This window comes from Pavona decussata, unplaced genomic scaffold (assembly GCF_977016875.1).
Source record: "Pavona decussata unplaced genomic scaffold, jaPavDecu1.1 SCAFFOLD_157, whole genome shotgun sequence".
NCBI classification, from domain to species: Eukaryota; Metazoa; Cnidaria; class Anthozoa; order Scleractinia; family Agariciidae; genus Pavona; species Pavona decussata.
The window spans coordinates 480,463-508,098 of record NW_028145569.1 but is presented as its reverse complement, the minus strand read 5'-3'; the positions used below and the strand labels follow the sequence as shown (position 1 = coordinate 508,098).

Sequence of the window (27,636 nt, the reverse complement as noted above, 5' to 3'; positions counted from 1 at the left end):
GGGTGTCCGACGGGAAATGCAGGGGTTTTGAGCCGGTGCAAAACCAAAATGGCGTGGCAGCCTGATCAAGACGGTTTACAGCAGATTATACAGCTTTTAAAAGAAAGTCAGAGCCCCAATACCGAAGTACAGCGAGCTGTTCAACAAGTATCCTTTGACCTACTCGTCGGGGTGTTAAAAGCTGTGTTTCTATCGGTGTTTCGAGAAATATTGGCCATGATAGCGTCGAGGTTTGGCGCGTCACACGTGCTCCGTGAAATCAAATTTGTCGTAAACGCTGTAGATTTTAGTTGCATTCCTTAACGAAATTGCTTTTCAGAAACTTGAATCTTTGAACCAATTTCCCGACTTCAACAATTACTTGATATTTGTTCTTACGAAGTTAAAGAGCGAAGGTAAGCACGCTGGATGTTAGGTGCGGTAGATTTGAAATCTAAGTTCCGGTAAGCCAACAGAACGATCACATGTCGGAAAATTTTTTTTCCTGGCGTGGAAATTGACAACGTGCATTTTTTCCTGTTCAATTTCAGATGAACCAACTCGTTCTCTATCGGGTTTGATTCTCAAAAATAACGTCAAGTCACATTACCACACTTTCCCGGATCCAGTGAAAGAATTTATCAAGGCGGAATGTCTCGAAGCGATCGGCGATCCTTCGCCCCTTATACGAGCTACGATTGGTATTTTGGTCACCACTGTAGCGGCGAAAGGAGATCTAACGAACTGGCCGCAGCTTTTACCAACATTATGCCAGCTTTTGGACAGCGAGGACTACAATGTTTGCGAGGTAAAAGCAAATAGTGTTCAACGTGTTTTAAGTTGAGGGCAGTAACATGGTTGAACATGAAAATCTGGCATATACCGGTATCTACCAACGAATGTTTTGTAAACTTAGCATAGCCTAAGTGAAAGAACTATCTGTCTCAATTTTAGCCACTTCGCAGTCTTGAAGATGTATGCCAGATTTTCTATGCACTTAACATGGTACTTACATGAAGAAAGGCTAAAACTTAATTTTGTTTTAATTTAGTTGAGGATGGATTGTTATATAACTTGAATTATGTATACGTGACTGCATGCACCATTAAATTCATCATCTATTTTGTTTCAAGTCTCAAATACACTACAATGCTAATTCAATGAAGGTTTGTTTCCAAAATTGTGGCAATATGAATTTACCTGAAAGAACCAAAAATGGCAATGATCAATGAATGAAGTGTGAAACTAATTTGGACATAAAACTGGAAGTTATCGTTCTGTGAGTTCTCTCCTGTCAGAGGTTTCTTCATGTTGTTTTTTCTCCTCTGGCAAAGTTTATAAATAAAAATAAATGCATGTCTCTCTCACAGGCGGTTTACAGTAATCATAAGCATCTGTATAGAATTTTATGCTGGTTGGTGACTTGTTGCCGTAAGCATCAAATCAGTGCAAATGTTTGTAATCATTTCACACTTTTAACATCCTTGATGCCCATTACACAATTCAGCTTAATTATTCCACATTTTATACAGTCGCAGCTCTCGTAAGTGGCCACCTCAGGAATTGGAAAAGTGGTTGTAACTAGAGCTGGTTGCTTACAAGAATGCAATCTTGAAAGTGACCAAATGCTGAAACAATAGAAGCTGGTCACTTACCAGGGCCGGGTTGTTCGAAAGCCGACTAACGCTAATCTACGATTAGAAGTTAATCTAGGTTTTCATCTCGCTCTTTAAAAGTGATTTCGAAGCCTAATTTCAAGCTAAAGGTAAAGAAAAGTCTATTGTCAAAACTGAGGGCCAAACTCTTTTGGAAGAATCTTTATTGATCAGTTATTAAACTCGAATCAAAGTTCATGTTAATCCAGGATTAGCTTAAGGACGGTGCCTACTATTGTTACTGCGCATACGTTCTGCGCATCTCGTGATACTCGTGTTTCCTATGGCCATGGGTGGTGCATACTAATACAGGAATATTTTTGCGCGGTTTAAAACTATACGGAGAAAGCAGAACTTGCCAAATGCTTTTGGTATCTCAAAAGAAAATTGGGGATAACCATGCATTTTTCAGAGATAATTAAGCTTCAATTTAGGAAAAAAAATCCCATACATTGCTTTATATTTTGGCATTTTTTGGAGATATTATTGCTTAACTATCTCTGAAAAATGCGTGGTTACCCCCAATTTTCTTTTTGAATTCCAATAAGCCTTGCTAAGATCTGCTTTTCCCAGATAGTTATAAACCGCACAAAAATACTGCGGTATTAGGAGGCACCGTCCTTAATCGGGCTTCGAACAACCAGGCCCAGAGTTTTTAGAATGAAGCTTTCTACCTCAGTCTCAGGGTAACACTCTTGGTCCAGCAGAAATCATCTTGAATTTTAGATTCAAGATTTAAATCTTCAACATTATTAGGCAGTGCAATATTACTGTAAATGTGACCACAAAGTGTATACTTCTATGAAAGAGTTGCTGTAATACGGATCAGAATCTTTGTGGTCGCTAATGAGAGCTTAAAAACAAAGGAAAAGACCTGTTGGTAATTCCCAAAAGTGATCATAGTCGCTTATGGAAGCAGTTGCTTACCAGAGCTTTTGATTACAGAGTTTAAGTGACAGTTCAAACGGGGTTTCACAATGGTGTTCGTTACTATAGCTGGTCGCTTACGAGAGTTGTCCCAAGGAGAGCTTCGACTGTAGTTAATTCAGACTTTAATTCAGGCTTTTGCTTTATGTAACTGCCTGGTTTCACCCCCTGATAATTTCAAACAAAATTTTATTGGAAGGAAGTTGTTAGTTAGAAACTTCTTTTAATTGTCCATTGTAAGAGTGATACTTCATTTACATAGATTTTTCATCTCAACACCTCAACTCACTAATATTTAATGGTGGGATGAAATTTTATCCCTGTAGTAAAAGACAGGAATAAAATTACCATTTTACCCAAATTTCTAGCATAGAACAAGAGAGAAAATAGTATTGAAGTATTGCTGAGGAGAATCTCATCTCAAATTGAAGTCTTCCTATCCATATTTTATTCCTTCCTTTGTTAGGGAGCATTTGGAGCATTACAAAAGATCTGCGAGGATTCAGCTGAGCAACTTGACAGTGATGCACTTAATAGACCTCTCAACATACTCATCCCAAAGTTTCTGCAATTCTTCAGACATGCAAGCCCTAAAATAAGGTCAGTATTGTGGATAAGAGAGAGGTCCCAGGTCAAAACCCCAAGAAAACTAGCTTTCTTAACCCAGGAAATTGAATGGTAAACTTATAGCGGTTACCAATAACACGCAACCTACGGCATTAAAAAAAAGTAAGATTAAGTTGTATTTTGGTGGACGTCAATCAAAGAAAAGCCATTGAAATTATTTTGAATGCTGACAAGATTCCAAGGTAACCCGGCAAGAAACTCAGAGAAGGTAAAATCAATTAAAATTGATTTCCAAGCCAGATCAAGTGAAAATAAAGAGTATTTTTGAATTCAAGATTTTAATTTTCACTGTACGTGATTATTTGCTAACTTGCACGCATCGCTAATTTTGCAAAATTACAGACGTGAAGCGATTTAAAATGTTTCATAAAAAATACAGCTTTGTCTAAACAATGCCCATTCTTTTAGATAACCTGGCTTGGAGATCAACTTTCATAAAGTTAACCATCCATCAGCAGATAAAACTGTAAATTTCTTGGTCCTGCTGCCTTGAAATGTTCTCGGAATTCAAAATAATTTCAACAGCTTTTCTGTGATTGACATCCACCTAAACACAATTTTATCGGAGTCTTTTGAGGGCGATAAGTTGCATGTTATTGGTAACCGCTAAGAAGATTTCCAGAGAACCGAGAAATTGACCCCTCAAAATTTCCTTTTTGAGACCTTAACTCTGAAATGTTTTGGCAAGGGGATTGATTACAATGACAGTATTATCAATAACTTGGGAACTCTTTCTAAGTTATTGTTAACTTTTTTCACAATCCAACTGTGTTGTCGATAACTTGGTTCACAATCCTAAATGTACTAGCAGCTGTACTATAGGCTGTGTTCAATAATTATTGCTTATTTTTATGTTGATGCTTCTTTTCCTCAGATCCCATGCTATTGCTTGTGTAAACCAGTTTATTGTGACAAGAACACAGGCACTCATGGTGCATATAGGGACTTTTATTGAGGTAGATCCTTTTTAGTCATTATTGAGTTACTTTAGGAGTGCGCTTTCCATTTGTTTGAATTGGCTGGCCAGTTTAGTCATTTTGCACACAGAATGCACCAATTTGAGCCACAGTTTATAAGTTACTTTTTTGAATTGCTTCAAAATGGCACACGCTACAGTGTACATTTACTCTCAGAATGTGCCATTTTGAGAAGAATCAGTCCTTGTACATGTAATTATTCTTAAACTCCATTATTTTACAGACTGATAAGTCTAACTGGCCAGTTATGACAAACGGAAAGCCCCCTTGGTGATGGGAATCAGTTCAAATTTCTTGATCAGTCTTTGGAAATAATCATACTTTCCTAACCCATCATATGCGATACTGATCTTTCATCAACACATTTTGTTTTTGTAGAATCTATTTGCACTTGCTGGCGACGAGGACCCTGAAGTCAGGAAGAATGTTTGCCGTGCTCTTGTGATGCTTCTGGAAGTCAGAGCAGATCAGCTGATCCCACACATGAATAACATAGTTGAGGTAATTGTGAAGTCGTTGTTTGCCACATTAGAGATGGCATAATCATGTTAACAAATACTGTAGCTGACTTGTGATTGAAAGAAAACTTCAGCCATTTCTGTTCTTTTTTCGCTTGGTTCGAGGCTATTAAAACTAAAATGCCATAAAGTATGGAGCATAACTTTTGCTTTGTGAACTTTGTGAAAAGCATTTGGTAAAAAGCATTAATTATGTTGTAGTACATGCTGATGAGGACACAGGACAAAGATGAGAATGTTTCACTTGAGGCTTGTGAATTCTGGCTGACACTGGCTGAGCAACCCATCTGCAAAGAGGCTCTGAACCCTCATCTACACAGGTAACCCGTGTGGTACAACAACGTGTACAGTAGATACACCCGTAACAATCTTGATGCTATATAATGAGCAAAATGACCCTAGGAACTTCAAGATCACCTGTAACATTAAGGTTCTTTCAAGGTTATCCAGCCGTAACAGGTGTTATGCATTACAATGTACATCCCTGATGACAGCTCTGCTTGCTAAATTCATATACAGATTTATATATTCATAAACCTATGTATAAATGTACATTGCCTGCTTAATGTAATGTTTATAACACAAGCAGCAGTGTTGTATTGGGATTTAAAACCACGCGGCGCTGCCGAGTGGTTTTAGACCCAATAAAACACATGCTGTGAGTTTTTTTGAACGTCTTTACAAACATTCCTGGAAAAGCGTGTGTCAAGAGAGTTCATAACAATGATGCTTTTGTGAACGTTGGAAATTAACAGAAAGAGAAAAACATTACACACGGCATACTAATAAAGAGGAGGTTTTATCGGGTTTTAAAACCACTGCACATGATGTTTTATCAACCATTTGATAGGTCAATGGGCTTATGAATTATTAATGAGATTTTGAAGTTACTTTCAAAAATCACTGTTTTATTGTATGCTTTCTTTTAAAGTAATAGCTTTGAATTTCCTATTGTTTTATTGTATTTTTGCAGGCTTGTTCCTATCCTGGTGAATGGAATGAGATATTCAGAGATTGACCTTATTCTTCTAAAGGTACTATTGAAGACTGTTTTCGTGTATTTTACTCTTGCAGTTAGGTACAGTTGTTTGTAACAAGTGTTGATCAATGGAAACATTTAACTTTGCATGTTACTATTTTTGAGTACATGTAATTAACTGATCATTATTGTTTGATGGATGATAAAAGCTTGTAGTTTCTATGTACATGTAATTCTTGTTCTGTTAGTTTGTTTATTATCTTCTTGGCTGACAGGCTTGTTATCTGGTTGTTGTTTTTGTGTTTTGTTCTAGGCCGACAATGAAGACGATGAGACTGTTCCAGATAGTGAACAAGACATAAGACCAAGATTTCATAAATCCAAGACACACAGTCAACAGCATGAGCAGGATGGAGAAATTGATGTAAGAAGGGATTATTTTGAACAGTGTGTGTACAAGAAATTATTTGACAAAACAATCAGAGTCCTTAGGAACGTTGAGGCTACGTGTAGCTTCCTTCCATGTACATTCAACTTTCTCCTTGCAGACGTTTTGCTATTACAGACACCCCAATAATATGGACAACAGCTAAATCCCCAGCAAAAATGAATTACAGATATTTGACTGAAGTAAATTCCTGCCATTACCGACTCGCGCTGTTAAGGACAGCTACATGCAGTCCCAAGGGTGTCTGTAATAAAAGGAGGCGACTGTACTCACAATTTAGACTGTCTTTTCAGCTGCTCCAAAATTCTTCAAGATTCCTTTTCTCCAGATCTTTTTGAAATCATAGATTCTGCCTCAACCAAATTCCTTAAATGCAAGGAGGCGATGCACATTAGCTGGACAAAACCCCAGCTTATACAAACAGGTTGTTTTAGCCCTTTACGTATACGTGTATATTTTCATTCCCTTGTTGTTATTCAGCATTTGCAATCTTAGTTAATTTTGTATGGTGTTTTTTGCTGCTAATCTCTTTACTGACGATGATGTGAGCCACATGGAATTATATTATTTTTTCATTTATGCAACCCCAACTATTAATAATTTTGCTTCAAAACTATAATTGAAGGGTGACTGGAAAATAGCCTTAAGTGACTTTTGATAAAGTGCTAGATTTATCTTGTGTTTCCTTGTAAAGGGGGGGGGGGGGGGGGAATTTAATGTGAGATCAAGAGTCACTTACGGCCTTTTTCCACGTACCACTTTTATCAAGGCTGTTGGCTAAGAAAATTTCAAGGAGCCCACAAAATTAAGGCCAAAAGCCAAAAAGTTAGGAGCCCAACATGTGAAGTGTTAGGTACAGTGTACTGCTGCAAAAAAAAATTAAGGTGCCCAGAGCATTTTCTTGGGTGCCCCAGGCTATTGGGCTCCTGTAAGGCAGCAGTCTAAATGTAAGTTCAATAGACCCTTCTCCAAAATGGCGGCAACAGATTTAAATGAGTTAAAATTTAACTGAATGAAAAACTGATACCAGCACTGGAAAGAGCACCTTTACTGTAGTAACCTTGCAAAGTTTCAGCGTATTAGGTGTTATATCAGCTAAGGAAATGTAAGATAAAATTTGACAAATTAACAGATGCTTTTATGACTGGGGGTATACGTCATACCCCCAGTCATACAAACGTCTATAAATTTTCGTTTTTCAACTTACATTTTCTGAGCTGATATTACACCTGATATGCTGAAACTTTGCAGGGTTACTAAAGAAATAGTGCTCTTTCTAGTGGTGGTACATGTATACGTTTTTAATTATTTTTAACTTATTTGAATTTTCTGCCGCTAGTTTGGAGAAGGGTCTATTATTAAATTTATGCTAATCTGGTTTTTAGGGGGATAGTGAGGGAGAAGATGACGACGACATGGATGATGATGCCTTGTCTGACTGGAACTTAAGTAAGTGCTTCTAATGATTTCTTTCTGTTAGAATGTGAATCAAAAATCATGAACACTTTGATTTTTCATAGCCAGTCGTTGAATCATAGACCAAACTACAGAAAATTTAAACAGGCAGTAACAGATACTGGGTTATTTCTGAATATTTCCATAAATTGTTCTTAGTTCAGTTGGTTTTAATGATCAGTCAGTTGTTGATTGATGGTAGATCGTTACAGCGTGCCCTTTCTGTGCTGTATTTGGTCAGATCTTCAGGTAATGGTGTGACAAACTATCAATGGTAAAATGGATCAACCTTTTGCTTTTTCAGACCTAAGGAGCCACTAAAAGCAAGCAACAAAGCTAAAAACTTCCAAAAGAAGGGCATGAGCAAATCCTTGTTTCCCTATATACACTGTACCCTCGTGTTGTATCTCCATACACTGTATGTAGGCAAATAAAAACCTCCCCACATCAGCCACTGATCTGCAATGGCCAGAAAATTCTGTCCAAATCTGGGCATTTTAGAGAGGTTCGTCTGCATTGCTCACTCTCTTTATCTCTGTATCAACAGGAAAATGTTCTGCAGCAGCCTTAGATGTTCTTGCCAATGTGTTCCGTGATGATCTTTTACCCGTGTTGCTGCCAATCTTAAAAGAAACACTTTTCCACCCTGACTGGGAAGCTAAAGAGTCAGGAGTTCTTGTCTTGGGTGCCATAGCTGAAGGTGGGTAGTGTTGTCCAGTTTACTTTCTTTACTTTCTTGTCATGTATTACTCTCAGGAAGCAGTAAAGCTTTGTGTATTCCTTGCCGGAGCCAAGGTTGATATAATTATTGTGACTGTTATAATGATTTTTCTTGGCTTTAAAATGACAGCAAAAGTTAACGACTTTATTCTGATGACAAAGCTCCTAAAATCCCTTTTGATGTCACTGAAGACATAACTTCTTTTCGCCATGTTAAAAAAACTTTGTCTACACCACCGTCCATACCATCCATTCCGTGTCAAGAATGTCTTATAACTGGTGTCCAGTCCTCTTGCTGCATGAAACCAATTGCTTGTGTGTCTAGCACGCAAATAGGAAAGACAATGATACAAATGTAAATTTTCAATGAAAATAGAGCAACTTGTCCAAAACGGTGATGATGGTGGGGCTTAATGATGGTGATGATGATGATGATGATGATGATGATGATGATGATGGTGACGACGACGACGATGACAGTGATGATGATATTGATAATGATGATGATGATGATAATGGTAGTGGTGATGCTGATGATTTATGATCATGGTGGTGATTAACAGTGCTGTTGATGATGACAATGGTGATGACAGGAAGGCAGCCACATTGATGACAAATTTTTGAATGGTTGCTGTGAAATTAGGATAGAGATGAAAGAAATATTAATTTTGTCCCTTTTTTTTTTTCTTCCAGGCTGTTTAACAGGAATTGCTCCTCACTTACCAGAACTAATTCCTTTCCTTATCAACTCTCTTTCTGAGAAGAGGGTAAGCAAACATTGTAATCTCAACTGTTTAGACGCCAGTAAGTGGTGTACAGTGTCAGATACATACGTTCATTGTCTTGTCTTCTTCTAAACAATGTCCTGCATTAGCTAAGCCACTGGTATGTTGTTTTCTCAGAAGTTGTTCTGGTTTTTATGCAGATGTACAGTCAGTCTGCATCATGCATGACCGGTGTTTCTGATAATGAAATGAACATTTGAATCTCTCTTTCTAATGTCCTGCATTTTAATGGAATCTTGAAGATCTCTCTGGAAATCTTTCCAAAGAAGATGCATTAACTGAAAAAAAATAAATAAATGAAAATACTTGGGAAACAAGTGTTATTTTTGAAATACTTAATGCTGTAATGTACACTGTGAAGAAAAATTCATAGCCCTTTATACCGTCGATAAACTCCTGAAATTTCTACTGGAACTCTGAAATTTCTCTGGTATTGTTCAAAACTGACATTGTAAATTTCCAAATTCTTTTCAAATTTCAAAAATACTGGTCACATGTGATGAAGATTGACTTATAACATTGTGAATCTTTTGTAAATCTTTGCTTGTTTTAAACGAACATTTTCAATTCCATTCTTACTAATTGAATTATCAATGGAATTGTACTAACTTTAGGCACTGGTGCGTTCAATTACGTGTTGGACTCTGAGCCGTTATGCCCACTGGGTTGTTAGTCAGCCGCATGAGGCATACCTCCAGCGTCTAATGACAGAGGCAAGTGTAGCTTTGTGCATACAATATTTATTGTAAATTATACATGTAGTATATAGTTACTGTTCTCGAAACAGTATCTTGTCATCGTAAGAGGCAAGATTGCCTCATCTGATGGTCTTTCTTTGCTTTGTTTTCTTCTTCAACCTTTAGCTTCTCAAAAGGATCTTGGATAGCAACAAGAGAGTTCAGGAAGCAGCATGCAGGTACATGCTTAACACAATGATGAATACATGTTTTGTTCTAATATGAGTCATATAAGACTGGCTCAAAATAAACTTTATCTCATAAAATTTTCATCAAATCACCTATCACAGCAATAACTCATTCATTGCAGTCACTTAACACAATGACCAATACATGTTTTGTTCTAATATGAGTCATACAGTATATAAGACTGGCTCAAAGTAAACTTTATATTTCATGTAAAATTTTCATCAAATCACCCATCACAGCAACAATTCAAGTTTATTGCAGTCACAAGTTAAAAAGTGTTGGTCAGCTAGGCTTGTTTTTGAGTTGTACTATTTACGTAAGGGTAAAATTACCAATGTTTAGACATTTGTTTGATAACATTATTTTTGTATCCACTGATAACAAATGGTACGAGTAATGATCTGTCAAAGAGTAATATACTGCTGGAAAGTGACAGAAACTGGTGCCAGCCACCTTAATTCAGAAAAGAGTTTTCCAAATAACTTTTTAAAGAAAAAGCCTGCCTAGTTGCAAAATGTACTTATGTTGCAAGGCTGCTGCCGGGAGGAGCCCGGTAGCCTGGGGCGTTCAAGAAATGATCTGGGCTCCTAAAGTTTTGCAGCAGCACCTAACATTTCACATGTTGGGCTCCTAACTTCTTGGCTTTTTGCCTTATGGGCTCCTTGAAAATTTTCTTAGGCAACAGCCTTGTGTTCTAAATGCACTCCACCATATTAAGATGTAATTTTTGTGTGCTTATTTTGTAGTGCTTTTGCTACCTTGGAGGAAGAAGCCTGCACTGAACTTGTGCCCTACCTAAGCTTTATTCTGGAAACTTTGGTGTTTGCATTTAACAAGTACCAGGTTTGTTTCAGCAGTGGAGACGATGGCATCCTTTTAAGGACGGTGCCCACCAATACTGAAGTATTTTTGTGTGGTTTATGACTATGCGGGGAAAGCAGATCTTAGCATGGGTTATTGAAATCCAAAAAGAAAATTGGGGGTAACCACACATCTTTTATAGATAATTAAAAACAATTATTCTAAAAAAACAGGAAAGTACAATGTACAAAGCAATGCATGATGATTTTTTTCCAAATTGAAGCTTTATTATCTCTGAAAAATGCATGGTTACCCCCAGTTTTCTTTTTGGGTACCAACAGCACTTGCTAAGTTCTGCTTTTTCTGCATAGTTTTAAACTATGGAAAAATACATGTATCCCTGCATTAATAGGCACCACACATAGGAAACCCAAGTATCTTGAGATGCGTAGAACATACATGTATATGCGCAGTAGCAAAAAAGGCACCATCCTTAAGTCTAACGCATTCTTGGCTTTGATAAACAGAATTTCACAGAGGTATCATTATCATTCTAATTATAATTATTGTTAGAATGAAATCAGGTTTTGAAGTAATGTGGGGCAAACCATCAAAGCCACACATGATAGAATTTGCATTATAAATTCAGAAATTCCAAACTAAATCTTTATAATTAATTTTTATATGAATAATTTTGTTATACCATTCTTTAGCACAAGAACCTGCTGATTCTTTATGACGCTATTGGTACACTTGCTGACTCGGTGGGACACCATCTTAACAAGCCAGAGTTCATTAATATGCTGATGCCACCACTCATTCAAAAATGGAATCAGCTTAAAGACGAAGACAAAGATCTGTTTCCACTTCTTGAATGTCTCTCGTCTGTTGCCACGGCTCTGCGTTCTGGTTTTCTCCCATATGCTGAACCAGTTTTTCAGAGATGTGTGTCGTTGGTGGAGCAAACATTAGCCCAGAGTGTGGTAAGGATACGCTGTACCAATGTTAGGTATCTCTCAATTTCAGTCACACTAGTGTATTTTAAATGCAAAAACTTGAAAGCACTTCTTGATAATGCAAAGCTAGTATAACATGTACTTGTCTGAGAAACTTAAAACAGCATACAGCAAATGTAGAATAAACAAATGGTCAGACATGGTCATTTCTGCCGTTTACTGTTTGCTCTAAACATACATGTAATTCTAGATCTCTCTATTGTCAAACTAAGGTGAACAGTGAGAATTACATGTACTGTATTTCTGGACTGTTTATTGCTCTGTGACCGATCAGAGGCAAAATCAAAGTGCAGGAAACACAACTCCCACTTGTATCTGATTGGTTTTCTTTCCAACCATAATAAACATCCCCCCTCCCCCCCCCCCCCCCAAAAAAAAAAAAAAATTTAGTGTTCATGGTTTTATTAGTTTCACAGTAAAATTAACAACCCCTTGTACAGCTTGACTGGTAACACTTCCAGATGAGGGATTAAATCTTACATATATATGACAACCGCTTTCTGTGAGAGCTTGTTTGGAGCAATTTTGATTTTAAGTGCAAAAAAATGCACTTACTTCCTTCAATTGTTAGCAAAATGAAAATTGTTAAAAGAATTAATCTTTTTTCCTCAGGCCTCCCAGACTCATCCCGAGCAGTTTGAACCCCCAGACAAAGACTTCATGATAGTGGCTTTAGATCTGTTGAGTGGATTGGCAGAGGGGCTAGAAGGACAGATTGAACAGTTTGTTATTAGAAGCAACACTATGACTCTGCTCTACCAGTGTATGCAGGTATGACAACCAGCATCTTAGCTCCTTCTCTCCAAAAAATAGATTACAGTAGGTTTCCAGAGGCACTAGACGTCATCTGAATCGTCACCTTGTATGATTTCAGCCACAGACTCCTTTTAAGGACGGTGCCTACTAATACCAAAGTATTTTTGCGCAGTTTATGACTATGTAGGAAAAGCAGATCTCAGCAAGAGCTGGTGGAATCCAAAAAGAAAATTGGGGGTAACCACGCATTTGTTAGAGACACTAATTATTCTAAAAAGCAGTAAAATACAAAGCAATGAATGGCGTTTTTTTTCCAAATTGAAGCTTTATTATCTCTGAAAAATGCATGGATACCTCCAATTTTCTTTTTGGATACCAAAAGCACTTGCTAAGTTCTGCTTTCTCCATGCAAAAGTATCCCTGTATTAGTAGGCACAACCCATAGGAAACCTGAGTATCTCGCGATGCGCAGAACGTATGCACAGTAACAAAAGTAGGCACCGTCCTTAATTACAGCTGGGGGTGTAGCTAAGAAAAACCTCAGCAGGCTCATTTATAAAACCAGCTAGCCCTTTTGGACTGTGCACCTTTAAAACTAGCCTCAAGTATTTGTGTTCTCCCTGAATTTCAGCCAGTGATAAGATCTCTTTCAGATGTGAAATTCGCCAGAAGCTGGCTCTTAGCCACATTCCTGTACGACCACAAATACAACATTAATATACATGTACATGTATCAGTTAAAGTTTCCTTCGTGAACAGGGAAAAGGGTTCACTTTTTCTCCTTTTCTGTCTTTCCAGGATAAAATGCCCGAAGTAAGACAAAGTTCTTTTGCTCTCCTTGGTGACCTGACCAAGGCTTGCTTCCAGCACGTCAAACCTTGTATAGGTGAGTTTAAGCCACCGGTTTCTTAACATTCATGAATACAATAAGTTGTATAATTTCAGGGTTTGTACGGGTCATAAAAAACCTGGAAAGTCATGGAATTTTAGAATTTCATTTTTCAGGCCTGGAAAGTCATGGAATTTAGGTGTGGGTCATGGAAAGTCATGGAAAATGATGTTTTTTTGGTGGAGAAAAATAGTAAAAACATACCCTAAATGAAAGATGATTTCCAAGAAAAAGGTCAAATTTAGGTCATGGAAAAGGTCATGGAAAATCATGGAATTTCAAAAACTTAAAAGAGTACGAACCGTGTAATTTACGAAGAAATTGCTGATTGTTACTTGTGTATTCTTTCTTTATGCAGGTGACTTCTTGCCAATTCTGGGACAAAACCTCAATCCAGAATTCATTTCTGTTTGTAACAATGCTACCTGGGCTATCGGAGAAATCTCTGTACAGTTAGGTATGTAAACAAGGATTCAAATTTAAGTCAGTATCAAGCATCCACTTCTGTTGCAGTTATGGTTCAAAAGTTTAAGAGAACTTTTAAGTGGTCAAGAGAGCTGCACGTTTGAAGCCACATAGCATAAATCATTCACAGCATGATTCTGAGTGAAGAAGAAAAATATTTAGTTGTTTGACACTGGACTAAAAAAAATCCACAGATAAGTACAAACAAAAAATTAAAAAGAGCCCCCCAAAAACGTCCAAGCTAGCTAATGTGTTTCACTGTTTTACTGAGTTTTATTTGCACATAAAATGGTGATCCACAGTGTGTTTGTAAAGATTTTGAAAAGCTCATGCATTTTTCCTGGTTCGCCATGATTATTTGACTGCATTGTTTAGTGCATTAGCTGTATATCGGTTGCATCTCTTTTTGGTTTGTTTGTTTGTTGTTGGGTTTTTTTTTTTGTGAAAAAGAAAAGCTTTTTTGTTCCTTTGAGTGATCTACATTTTGCGCTTTCTTGTATGGTTGAAATGGTCAATGCAGCATTGATTTATTATCAATAATAACGATTGTTTCAATGAAAAACATTTGAAGAAGCTTTTTATTGTTTCTCATTAGCCAATTCTACCAAACTTGATGCAGTTCACTGTTTATTCCAGTGCAGAAATTCATGCTTTCTTTATTATTTTGTGCCAGGGGCTGATATGAAGCAGTATATCAACTTGGTCCTTCAGCAGCTCATTACCATTATCAACAGGCCCCACACCCCCAAGACGCTGCAAGAAAACACAGGTAAATACAAGGAACTGTTTCCTTCTGGTTGATCAGACACCCATAAGGGTTATTCCTCAAACATTCTTTTACATGGTAATAAAGGATGGTGCCTACTTTTGTTACTGCGCATACATTTTGCGCATCTCAAGATACTTGGGTTTCCAAAGGGTGGCGCCTACTAATGCAGGGATATTTTGGAGTGGTTTAAAACTATGCGGAGAAAGCAAAACTTAGCAAGTGCTTTTGTTATCCAAAAAGAAAATTTGGGGTAATCCTGCATTTTTCAGAAATAATATCGCATCAATTTTGAAAAAAAAAATGCCATACATTTCCTTATATTTTACAGTTTTTAGAATTATTGTTGCTTAATTATCTCTAAAAAATATGTGGTTACCCCCCAATTTACTTTTTGGATTCCAAAGCCCTTGATAAGATCTGCTCTTCCCGCTTAGTCATTAACCACACAAAAATACTTCAGTATTAGTAGGCACCGTCCTTAAGGGGAATCTTGAGAGGCTACAGAAAAAGATTGTCGTATCTGCCAGCGTGGTACAAAGGTGTCCCTATGTCCTTCAGGGTGCAGCATTTGTCTATACACCTATACTGAGTGTGTTTTGTGTGTGGGTTCATTGCATTGTGTTAGCAGTGGTCTAACCATAAGTAGCATAACCTGATGCACTGGATCATGTGTTGGAAACTAACACTATTGTTTTTTTTACTGGGACTTGACAAGGACAAATAGATAATAAATAGATAATATTGTATAACTGTCAATCCCCCCTTACTTTGGTCCTTCCATCCTTCCTACATGCATTTTTTCTTTCTTTTTTTTTTGTTTTGTTTTCTTGTTTTCCTCTCGTTGTTCACTTTTTCCCTTTCTTTGTCACCTAGTCTTCCCTTCTACCAAATAACGAGTCATTGTTATTATTATTTCTTTTTTAGGGGGGGGGGGGGGGAGTTTTCAACCCTGTTTTTGGTCTCTTGGCGTTATATTCTTCTCGTTAATTGTTTCCTCTTCAATTTACCACCCCATTTTCTCTGTTACTGCAATCTGTGAACCCTCTTTTGTTCTCAAATTCGCTGCTACGCTCTACCTGTAACTTACTTTTTCACTAGGACACTGGCATGGCTAAAAAGCACTTTACGTGTCCATTCAGTGAGTTGTTGCTAATAAAGTTGACAAACCTGGCTCACTATCTTAGGTTTTGGAATGACTCTGTCCTTGCTTCCTTGTGAAATCTTAGCCAGTGATAAGTAATCTTTGAGCTTGGGAATTTGCCAGTAGGTAAATAGCCTGTGAACGCAGACATATTTTCGGCTGTCACTTCTTTCGGCAAAGAGAAGCGGCAGCCGGAAATACATCTGCGTTCGCAGGCTAGTAGGTAAATGTAGCTTTTAGATACATCCCTGGGTACACAGAAATTAATATTAATACACCTAAGTTTGATCAAGTTGTGCTTTCCTTGTTAAGGTATTATTGTGCAATTACATGTACTTAAGTACAGATGTGGTGACTGTGCACCATGTTTGTGGGCCTCAATACACAAATGATGCATTCAAAATAATTTACCCTGCCCTTGGTCTCATGTGAAATTTCAGCTAACGATAAGCTCTCTTTGAGCTCTGGACTTTTTCCAATAGGTAGCTTCCAGATGCATCCCCGGGTACACAAAATATTAATACACCACCAATCAACTTGTCCCTACTAACTTATCATTGTGTAACTACATGTGCTTAAGGTCAGATAACTTTTAACAGCCACAGTCGTGTTATTAGTGTTGATGCAGTGACTGTGTGCCATGTCTGTGTGCCTTGCATGTAGTTGTTGTTCTGATTGCATGACTTTCTTTCTTTTCCTGTCAATTAATGTGTTTTTAGCTATCACAATTGGTCGTCTGGGGTTAGTTTGTCCTCAAGAAGTGGCACCTTTGTTACCGCAGTTTATTCAAAAGTGGTGTGTATTGGTGTTTTTCCTTTTATTTACATTGTGGTGTGTTTGGGTCGCTTTGTTTTGTTTTATGTTGAATTTTCCAAGTCAAGCAATATGTGTTATTACCCTGCCATTCAGTAACACTGCATTAAATCTATGTGTGTGCAATACTCAGCAAAATAATGGTCATCCTTGTGTAATGTTTTGAGTTGAATGGTTTGATCAATGGTAAACGTGAGAAAACTGTTGTTGTGACCAATTTGCTAATGTTGTGTTTATATGTGCTTGGACACTAATCATTTTAAGAGCCAAAAAACAATAGTTCCCTTTGAACCTTACAGAATCATTCATAATGATAAACATTGCACTCTATGACATGTAAATAATATTGTCCTTTCCAATTGCTCATTCTGAAGTTCATAAATGGACATTCTTCAAATTGCGTCATATGAGGAAATGAACCCCATCGCTAGAAAGATCACATAAAAATTAGTAAGTTAACCAAGTTTTGTTATGTTTCATTGTATAGTAACCAGGCTGTGACCTGTCAAAGGTCACCGAAATTACAAATTCCATTTACGTCTTAAATTCCCCCAAATCCATACAGTCTCTAATTTTTTTTCCGATTTTTGAAAGCCGTCTACATGGTTGCAAATATTGCGACGGAATTCAAACATGATAAACTGACTAATTTTAATGTGATCTCTCTTGTGATGGACTCTAATTATTTCTGATTTAATCAAACCATAAAAACTCGTCCCCAGTCTGCATTTGAACTCCAGAGCGGGCAATGTACCATCCTTGCTTTTTGATCTCAGACAATAATTAACAAGCTTGAGCAATAGACAGACTGAAAGTAACAAAAGCACTCCAGCCAAATGAGAGTCTTTACAGTAGTCATCTCATCAAATTACTTACAACTGTAGGCTTCAACATAATCTCCACTTGATCAATTGTCTCTGAAGGTGCAGTTGCTTTGGGAAAACAATATTTTTTGCCAAGAGCTGTCATTGTTAAGATGTGTCTTTTCTTGGTGATCACACTTGTAGAGTAAAAGCGTTTTGTGTGATATTGTATATTGTTACGATGTTAGTGTTGTTAAATGTGATAATTATTTTAACATACATAGTACATGCACATGTCTTGCAAAGGTCTACAAGAGAAACTGACTATGGCCAGACATTGCTTATAGCAGCTACAAAATAATGTATAGTTTCGAGAACACTTACGTTTGAATAGTACTTGACTTGATCAGCCTTGAAAAGCGTGTGTCATCATAAAACATTATTTTAAACTCTTCATTTTAGGTGTACTTCACTGCGAAACATACGGGACAACGAAGAGAAAGATTCTGCATTCCGAGGCATCTGTAACATGATTGGTATTAATCCTGGTGGGGTTGTGCAGGTAAAAGCTAGCTATAGTCTTCGTCAGTGCACTATTGGAAGCATGGTTTTGGTCTTGAAGGTGTCCAGAAAACCCAGTGGATGCCCGCTTTTTGACAACAAATCCTTTAAAACTTATCCTTTAAACTTTATATCAGACTCATGCCTTCTAGGACACCCAGTATTCAATTCCTGGTTGACCCTTTAACCCCTTATATCAAAGAACAAATTCTCCTATCTTGTCCCCATACTTTTCTTATAAAAGTACTGAGGAGAAGTTATTAAAATATCAAGAAATTCACCTTGGGTTGATCACTGTTAGGGGTTAAAGGGTTAAAAGCCTGATCTGGAACCTCTATTTGCATGATCTATGGACGTCTCTGTAATACAGTTACATTATGGACAGTTCATTTGACCCCTGAAAAATCCGACATTCTTTAATTTCAATAAAGAAGCTTTATAATACAACACCTCGTGAAACATCAAGGGGAGCTGGTATAGAGAATTCTGTCAAGTAATGGTTTCTGTGCTTGCCTCTGTCCTTGTGCTTATGTAACTAGTGTTCTCACTTGCTTTAATATATTTATGCTTATGCTCATGTCCTAGTGAAAACCAGTCTTAACAACATGATAGCTAGCTCATTGGAATGTCCTCAGATCTGTTTCCTCATTAATACAGACCCTTCTCCAATAATAACATCAACAATTCAATCTTTCAGGATGACACAGACATACTCGGAAAAAAATCCAAGCGCTCCTATCAGGAGTCGAACCTAAGACCTTCTGATTACTAGGTCGGATGATCTACCACTGAGCTACAGGAGACTCGTGGGAGCTAAGGCCATTAAACTTTAGATGCATCCCTGGGTACTATCTTTCTTTCTGGAGTGCGTAGAAAAAGCTAATTTTACCCTTGATTACTCAAACTGCCTTCTAGTTGATTGATTCACGCTCACAAACTCTCTTGTAGGACTTCATTTTCTTTTGTGATGCTGTTGCGTCCTGGGTGAATCCAGGCCCTGACCTAAAGGACATGTTTCTTAAGGTATGAAAGTGTGACTGCAATCTACCTTTCGGGAAAAGATGACGGCTGTACATTTTACTACAATACCCTGCAGCCCTTACACAGCTTTTAGACACATGGAAAGCGTCATTGATTTTTCAAAATTCGGCCCTGTGCTAACAACAATATGTACGCTAGGTTTTGAAGTTTTTTACAACTTTTCAGATTGTTTTTATGAACGTTTTTAGGGTCATCATACACAAAGAGTTATGGGTAAATGAACTAGTTGCCATCTTTTTTGGATAAGGTGTATTGACTTCTGTAGGTTTGATGTATCAAAATCTACCCTTTGAATAAATATATCACATCCTTCATGGTTTTTAAGAACCTAGTTATTAACGTTTATTATTCTCGTTGTCCACATCATCAGATCCTTCATGGGTTTAAGAACCAAGTTATTAATGTTTATTATTCTCGTTGTCCACTTCATCAAATCCTTCATGAGTTTAAGAACCAAGTTATTAATGTTTGTTATTCACGTTGTCCACCTTATCAGATCCTTCATGGGTTTAAGAACCAAGTTATTAATGTTTATTATTCTCGTTGCCCACTTCATCAGATCCTTCATGGGTTTAAGAACCAAGTTATTTTAATGTTTATTATTCTTGTTGCCCACCTCATCAGATCCCTCATGGGTTTAAGAGCCAAGTTATTAACGTTTATTATTCTCGTTGCCCACTTCATCAGATCCTTCATGGGTTTAAGAACCAAGTTGGGGAAGAGAATTGGAAACGGTTTTCAAGCCAGTTCCCCGCTGCCCTCCGAGAGCGTTTGGCGACCAACTACGGAGTTTGAGGCAGGGCTGAAGTAGGAAGGGTAGGTATTTTTATTTTGTCGACTATTTTATGTTGCTGCTTTGTTAGACTAAAAAGAAGTAAAACTGATATTTACATGTACTTGAAGAAGTCAAAACTGTGCTGAAATTAAAGCTGCTCTAAGTGCCTTTTCTTGTACCTTATAACGTGAAATTTTCGCAACACGGTTATTTTGCGATTTCGGAGGTCGTTATTTCTTGCCACTTTAAGGTTACCCGGTACCTTCAGAGGTATCTTCAGAGGTGTCTCGCGTCCAAGAAATGTAGCGCGTCCGGTTTAATCTGTAGATACCTGAACCCTCATATCAAATTAAAGCTTATAGAGCTGGCTATCCAACTAAACCAAGAATTTTGAAATGAAATGAATTGCCGAATTTTTAGCGCTGTTTTCTTGAATAAATCTTTTTACTTGGAGGAGCCACTTCAAAGAGCTAAAACTCAAAAGGAATTTGTTCGTTTGCCTTCAAATTTGGACAGTAGCTAGTTTAACATATAAACAACAAAAACGTGTCCGCGAATTTTTTCTTTCCAAATATTTTTTCTCCGAGAGTGATTTTTGTACGATTAATCCACATTTTTTTCATCCTATTTCAAAAATGCTTTATAGCGTTTCACTGCAATTGATTATGGCAAAACGCAGACACGTTTTTTTAGCGTTTTGGGTCCGGAAACTGAGAAGCAAATTAAATTGGCAAAAAACAAAATTCACTTTGACTTGTAGCTTTAAAAAGGTGATTTAGACGCTCGCAATTAGAGGTCGTGAAAAATTCGACAATTCATTTTATTTCAAAATTCTTGGTATGGTTTGATAGTCAGCTCTATAAGCTTTAATTTGATATAGGGGTTTAGGTATCTACAGTTTAAACTGGACGCGCTACATCGCTTGGACGCGAGACACCTCTGAAGGTATCGGGTAACCTTGATGTCGCGATATTGCGAAAATGTCGTATCCAAAATAACTTTTAATTTCGCGATTTTACCAATGTTACCAGTTTGGTTCGAACAAGAATCACCTTGTCTGGGGTAGAGGGGCTATCGGAGATACCACCAACCTCATGAACATTACCGACAAAATTTTGTGAGCCTTAAAATTTGAGTTGACTCAGAAATATTCAGCTTGCAAGAGTCAGCGTTGATAGATAGATAAGAAAAGTGAGGTTTGAATCTCATTGTCATTTTTTACTGCTGGGCAGAGCGATGGCTATGCAATAAAGATACCACCTTCCTTTCTAGTCTGTCTTAGCTTTAACACAAAGTTTTTATCTTGTTATTTTTAGCGACCATTCTTTGGCTTAATTTTTACCCTTCTTGTATAAATCATTGCATTTTTGTAACTTTTAGGTTTACTATCGTTTTGACGTGCAATGTTGTGAATTAATTATTATTGTCACTGAAAAGCCCTTTTCAGGGAGTGCCATTAAAATTTGTATTGTTTTGTATTGTATTGGAGGTACAGGCAGGGACCACTATCTACTATCTGTATTTTGTGGTTTGGTGGGTCATGCTCGAGTATAGTAGTTTTGAGCACTTCCCTAAACATTCCCATTATCTTCTTGTCAGGTGGGAAAAAAGAGGGCTTTGTATTCATTGCCCAGTTCAACCGTGTCGTCCTACAGTAAGTTCACGTGAAGAGTCGTTGTGCATCATTGTTCCCGTACAGTTCAAGTCTGTGTTAAAATTACTAATGGTTGTTACCATATTAATTGGGGGGAAACAGTAACATCATTCAGTCAATGATGGCGTCTATCTCATTTTAATGTCCGTGATGTTGACGGGATGTTTGTGAACTTTTGTGCTGAAATCAAGTGACGTGTGCTTATTGTACTGTGAATTGCAATATGTGACAGTGCGGATGGAATGCGGTAGAAAACATGTCCGTATTTTAAAGACCTGCTGTGAATCAAATCAACCGTATTGGTGCATTTCCAAAATGCTTAATGACTGTAACATCAGCTTTGTGCAAACGTTTATTTTTCCCTCAAAGTTCTGCCTCAACAAGTTAACTGTACTCTCATTGAATAATGGCAAGCTTGCATTTAGTATTGCCTATTAACTGCACTTGGTTAGCCCTAATGAGTAAAGCAGATAACTGTGTAAATAAATAATGACAATACAGGAGGCTGCTTTCACTCTCATAAAACATGTCTTTTGTTTAATTAGCCTTCACTCATACGATAGTTTTGTAACCTTCGAGTCTGTTCTGAGGTGGAATCGCAAAGTGTAATCAATAAATTTTAGATTGAGAGCTTTTGACGCATACTTCCTTTTACTGCTTTCTGTGAATTAAAGGAATGGCCATTCAAAGGAAGGATACTGAGGAGCACTTTCCTGTAGTGCTGTTTAATATCTTGTGCAACGATAAGTCTGGTTATAAAATCCTCAAACATAACCATTCAGATGAAAGCTACTGAGCAGTGCTTTGCTGTGGTGCTGTTTGTTGTTGGGAATTCTAAGTTCCAAATTTTCAACTGTAGATTTTTTTGCTTTGATGCTTTCATACTTCATTAGGTACAAAGTTGTTTTTGGAGAAGTGAAGGCGTCCTCCAGTAGTTGTCTTCATAGAAACAAAATTTGCTAAACTGATCTGTACTATAGTGTATACATTCCCTGTACAGCTGGTATGACACTGCTCCAACGTTCCAGACGTGTGCACCTCTAACCAATTTTTAAGAAAATAATTAAGAAACTTGTTACTAACTTTTTGTAAATTGCTGTCATTATGCTTGAGTATGACCTCGATACCACCTTCAGCAGGACTGAAGAACGGTGTGCAATTATTTAAGGGGAAGACTTCTGCGGGTCGGAAGTCTTTGACTTGAATGTTGGTTAGCCGTCTGCTCAAGCATAACCACATTGGAGAAACTGTTTTCCCTTCTTTTGTTGACGTGCTATGAAGTCTTCCTTTCTAAATAATCATCAAGGGCTAAGGCAATATGCACAAAGTACTGAAGATGAATAGAGTCTGAGTTAATCCTCACAATCGTTTTAGCCTTGCTATTGATTCTCGGAGCCAAACAACTCTCTTAGTATGATTCTGACATCAAGGCCATAAAATGAGACTTCAAAGTATGGCCATTCATTTCTAACCAGTCTAACTTCTGTTATAATAGCCGGGTACAAAGGGATCACAGCCTGATGCAGCTTGCTTGCTAGTTTGGAGTTCAAGTTGAGGAGAGGGTCATGCTCTGCTCTTGGGCTTCACGGTTCACTTTTGCGTGCTAGTTTATCTCGATATTTCACAGAATTTTATTTGGACTTTTTTTTCTTGTTGTCTTGTTGAGGTAAAACCACTGCCAGTTTGCTTGTTAGTACTGGAAAGCATTTGCCTTGCCCTGTGCCAGTCGTAAAGTACGCAACAAAATGTAGTTGAAGCAGTTTTCTTCAATGATACACTTGCTAGTAACCCTTAAGCATCAAAAGAGGCTTGCTGTCTCCTTAACCTGGCATCTTTCTTTCAAAATTACACCGTAAAACAAGCTTTTCTTTAGCCTTCTGTGTCGCCTACCCAAAATAATTTCACTCCTGTGACTTGACTTGATCCAAGTCACAGGAATGGCAAAACCGGTAAAACCTGAGTGCTCTTGCCATTTTGTTGTGTGTCTTAATAAAACCTGACAATGTTCGTTAAGAAAAGAACAGGATTGCATTTGAAGCTTAGTGGTTCTGCAGTGTTGTGCCAGACAAATTAATAAATAGGTTAGGTATTTTACGATGTTATTTTATTACGTTTTGGTAATATATATTTTAATTATCAGATGAAGAAATTTTAGGAAGTGAATGTTTTATAGTTTTGTATAAGATTGCTGTAGTAACAAGATTAACAGCTGAGCGTGAATGCATGAAAATTTCATTTTGAATTCAAAGAAAGCTGAAGTGTATAGTGTGGAAAGGTTATCACTTTACTCTGCCAGTCCTGACATGAATGTGTGCATGTAATTTTTCCTTACTAGATGCTCCAAAATTATTTCATTTACAGTTCAATAATAGTAAATTTGCTATTTAAGAACTGGATCATTGTCTAATGCATTTCCAGGGATTTGATTGGTTTAGCGGCCATGGTATATGAACCGTTATACCATCCCCGAGAAATAGCGACCATTAAATTGTCTTCTGTATGTTCTTGTCACGAAAAATCAGCAAGATGTAGCAATGTTATTTCTTGATCATTACACTTGCGTTTGTTGGATGTGAGATGATTATAGCCAACTCGGCGCTATGCTACTCGTTGACTATCCATCATCTCATATCCAACGCGCACTCGTGGAATAACTGTTAATTATTGATCATAAATGATGTTTCAGGAAGGAAATATATAGAGAATTTCAACTTAATTCCAGGCAAAGTGTTGCGTTACACTTAGCTCTGGTGTTCTCTTTAAGACTCACTAAATCCCTTATTTCTGCTTTGCATTGCAATTGGTTTTTATTGTCCACTTGGCCCATACACCAGTGACACCGTTATACTAGCGGCGAAAGCTTGGTTCTTAGTCAAGTTAACTTTCATTTGAAAGTGTGACATGTGATAGCGTGACATGCTCAAATTTACCCTGATGTTGTAAGGTGAAATTAGATCTTCAACACTTCCAAGACTGGAAGAGCAAAGTGGTTTTTGTAATTTTCAGCCTATGTAGGCAGGCTCACTAATGTGTGTTTGAAAATAAAACTAGTCTCACACCTGAAAATCAGAGAAGAGGCTAAAAAGAGATCCTTCTGCGTTTCCAAGCACTTTCCATTTGAACAAAGTTTCTGGCTTCTTGACGTTTTCCAGATTCTCTGGAAAATTCAGAAAATTGGATATTCTATTCGCCTTGCCCGTTGTTATTAGGGGCCTGTTTTTCTACCAGAAATTGAGCTTGTTTGTTTGGTTGTGGTGAGAATGAACAGATCAAGAGATATTCCTTTCAAGAATTGAGTTAATTTCTTTCCTCTCGTTCTAGAATGTTTTTGTAGCTAAGTTAAGGTCTTATTTCACCATTTTTAAGAAAAGAGGTCAAAAACATCATGATTCTTCCCCTTTCATACCTTTTGAATTTTGTGAAGTTCAAATCAGAGTTTTTGGTCAAACGGTAGGTACTTTGTTCCTCTGGTCTGAAAAACCTATTTAAAATACATTAAAAGTCTTTTTTCACATGATTCCTGGAAGTTAACAATTTACTAGTCCTCTTGTTTGCTTGGTTTTCTTTTCAGCCTTTTCTCTTGTTTTCCTTCTCAATATTTCAGACAGTTAGATTATTTATTTTGTACCTGGAAAGAAATTTTCAAAGTTTCAGTGCAGTTAAAGTTCTCGAAATTTCAAGCGCCATATTGAAGTTTAGAAATTCGTTCCAAACCTTCTGACAATGTGAAATAACAGCTTTAGGCTAACAAACTACTCATATAGGGCATGATTTTCATGTTTCAAGACTAATACATGGCAGATAATTAGCTTAAAAGTAACAATTTAAATTATGCTTTTGTGAACAGTATAGTTAATTTATTTTGTGTAGCATGATTTAAAGTAATACTAACTTAAGCAATTTTTATTATAAGCTTGGTGTTAAATTATAAAATTAACGTTGTTAATTATTAAGTTAAAACTCATATCGAACGGGTAAGGTAGCCTGATTTATGTTCATGCGTTTTAACTTGTAAGGAAATCTAGCTGAATTTCTCTTACAACTTTGTGACGAGGAGTTTAAAATACAAAGCTAGAAATAATTAACCCCCAAATGTGGAACCTGTGGATGAAATCCTAAAGTGTGACCATTCAAATGAAAGCTACTGAACAGTACTTTCCTGTGGTGCTGTTTATTATGCTTCACAAGGTGGTTCTAACTTTTGAGTCTGTGAAACAAATTCCCAAGTGTGACCACTGACGCACATGGTATCGAGCAGTACTGTCTTGCTGTACAAATGACGCTTGAGATTGTCTCCACAAGGTGAAATTTAGGATTTCTTCTTCGTGACCATTTGGGAGTGAAAAGTTAATGAAATTAATTATAAATTTATATTTTAGGTAAGTAACTTTAAGGATTTGTCTGGAATCTGCTAATGTAGTTTGCCGCACCAAACTTTCCTTTTTTCATCGCTGTTTCATTTGTGCTGGGAAATTATGTCCTATTGTTTCATTGTTGTATAATTAAACTGTGGATGCATAGCCTTTTGAAGCGTTAATCCTGAAAAGATGGAGAAATGTTTCTTTCCGAATCATCGTAACCTGAACAACTTCAGCTTGGCTCCAAAGTTGATATAGGAGAATGGTTATGAAGCCAAACAAGTTTCTTTGTTATATGTTTTTGTTAACATTTTTGGCCTTAACCGTGCACAAACCACAATAGATTTTGAAATGTGTTGGAGCAACTGGCCAACAGAAACGTTCCCGTTAAGATTTTCAGCTGTTGTCTGAACGTTTAAACAAAGGATTGTGCAAGGTCGCGGCCCTTCCAACATAAATTGCAGCGCCAATGTTGTCAACTTTGAACACGGCAAGGTTTCATAACCAGTCCCTCAATTAACTATGTTGGCACTGATGATTTTCAAAATTCTCATTACAAGTCCACAAGGCTATGCATCCGGGGTTTTCATTTCTCTATAGCCCTCATTCCAAACCAGCTGGTCTGTGTTTGTATGTTTGTACTGTTGTTCGACATTGTGATGTCCGTCCACAGGGAAACCACATTAGGTGTTTGCGTGGTGATCTTGTGATCCTTCTAGAGCCGTTTTGTCATTGTCAGTGCTGGTTCGTGTGTACCACTGCGAAATGTTATTTCTATATATTTAAGTAAATAATGAGAATTATGATAATATTATTAATTAATTAATGGCGTTTAAAAATTGTCCGCGAAAATATTTGTCAAGAATTATCAGTATTGCATGTTATTGGAAGATACATGTTTAATAAATGTCAAGTTTTAATGTTAAAACATTCGCATTGATACCTTAATGTTGAATGAAAGTTTAAACCAATTTAAATTTGATTCAACACACCGCCTTCAACAAGCTTTCAACATTTTTTGCACTTTCAACAATGTTGAACGACCTGTTCAAACACCCCCAACCATTTGGTTCAACAAAGTGTTGAACGCATGTTGAAGCAAACGTTGAGACCGTTTTAACGGGCCTTTGACAGAAATCAATCTCTACACATCAGTTTTAACGCCTTGTATCTCTGAGTGACAGAGTTTATAGATAAATGTCTATCTGCGAAGTTGCCAATATAAAAACAAAAGGTTGCATAGTATTTTATCCCTCCCATTTCTCCTTTCTTCTCTCCTCGCATCATTCGCAACCATCTCGGGAACATAATACCCGTGGAGTCCGGTGTCGTTTTACGAAAAGCACTCAATTTTCCATCGGCCTCCTTTTAGTAAATAAGGCTAGAATGTAAACTGGGAGGGAGGAGGCACGCTATAAGAGAGATACGCGAACGGCAAAAATGACAACGTGACCGCGATTTTCCCGCCACTTTTCGCGTTACGCGTACGGCAAAAATGTCCACGTGACCGCGTTTTCCCGCCATTTTTCGCGCTTGCCGGTTGCCATTTCTACGTGCAACTATTTCGCGTTTGCCGTCTACGTGAGAACTTCGTAAGTATTTCTTTCTTTTATTCTCATACATATAAGTAGTTAATTGTTGAAAACAAGTACCCCAATAATTTTGCCGGCAAGTCGTACTAGGGCAAATTAATTAAGTTTCGTGTTTAAAAATCCCTCATAACTAACTCCTTATCGCACGTTTCTTCATGAACTCACCACAGTGAGTCGAAGAACAGCTTCATCGAAACTCGCAAAAT

At 37.3% G+C, this 27,636-nt stretch overlaps 1 protein-coding gene across 3 annotated transcripts; it reads left to right on the top strand.

Annotated features, from left to right (window-relative positions):
• LOC146465062 (transportin-1-like) lies at positions 1 to 26,766 on the top strand. 3 transcript variants are annotated; one of them, XM_085128977.1, is made up of 25 exons: positions 1 to 147; positions 320 to 395; positions 531 to 787; positions 3,028 to 3,161; positions 4,063 to 4,144; positions 4,544 to 4,666; positions 4,885 to 5,003; positions 5,657 to 5,717; positions 5,976 to 6,086; positions 7,496 to 7,559; positions 8,113 to 8,265; positions 8,979 to 9,052; positions 9,685 to 9,783; positions 9,934 to 9,986; positions 10,743 to 10,839; positions 11,511 to 11,780; positions 12,426 to 12,584; positions 13,368 to 13,455; positions 13,817 to 13,915; positions 14,597 to 14,692; positions 16,553 to 16,628; positions 17,912 to 18,011; positions 18,959 to 19,033; positions 19,739 to 19,867; positions 21,426 to 26,766. In XM_085128977.1, the coding sequence occupies exons 1-24, from the start codon at positions 49 to 51 to the stop codon at positions 19,844 to 19,846; spliced, it is 2,673 nt and encodes an 890-aa protein (XP_084985103.1). In that variant the 5' UTR covers positions 1 to 48; the 3' UTR covers positions 19,847 to 19,867; positions 21,426 to 26,766. The 3 variants fall into 3 exon arrangements, 1 of the variants encoding a protein (XP_084985103.1); XR_014868364.1 differs by lacking the exons at positions 16,553 to 16,628; positions 21,426 to 26,766 and having other exon boundaries at positions 19,739 to 19,872; XR_014868365.1 differs by lacking the exons at positions 16,553 to 16,628; positions 19,739 to 19,867; positions 21,426 to 26,766 and adding an exon at positions 19,422 to 19,460.
• Positions 26,767 to 27,636: the final 870 nt, after the last annotated feature.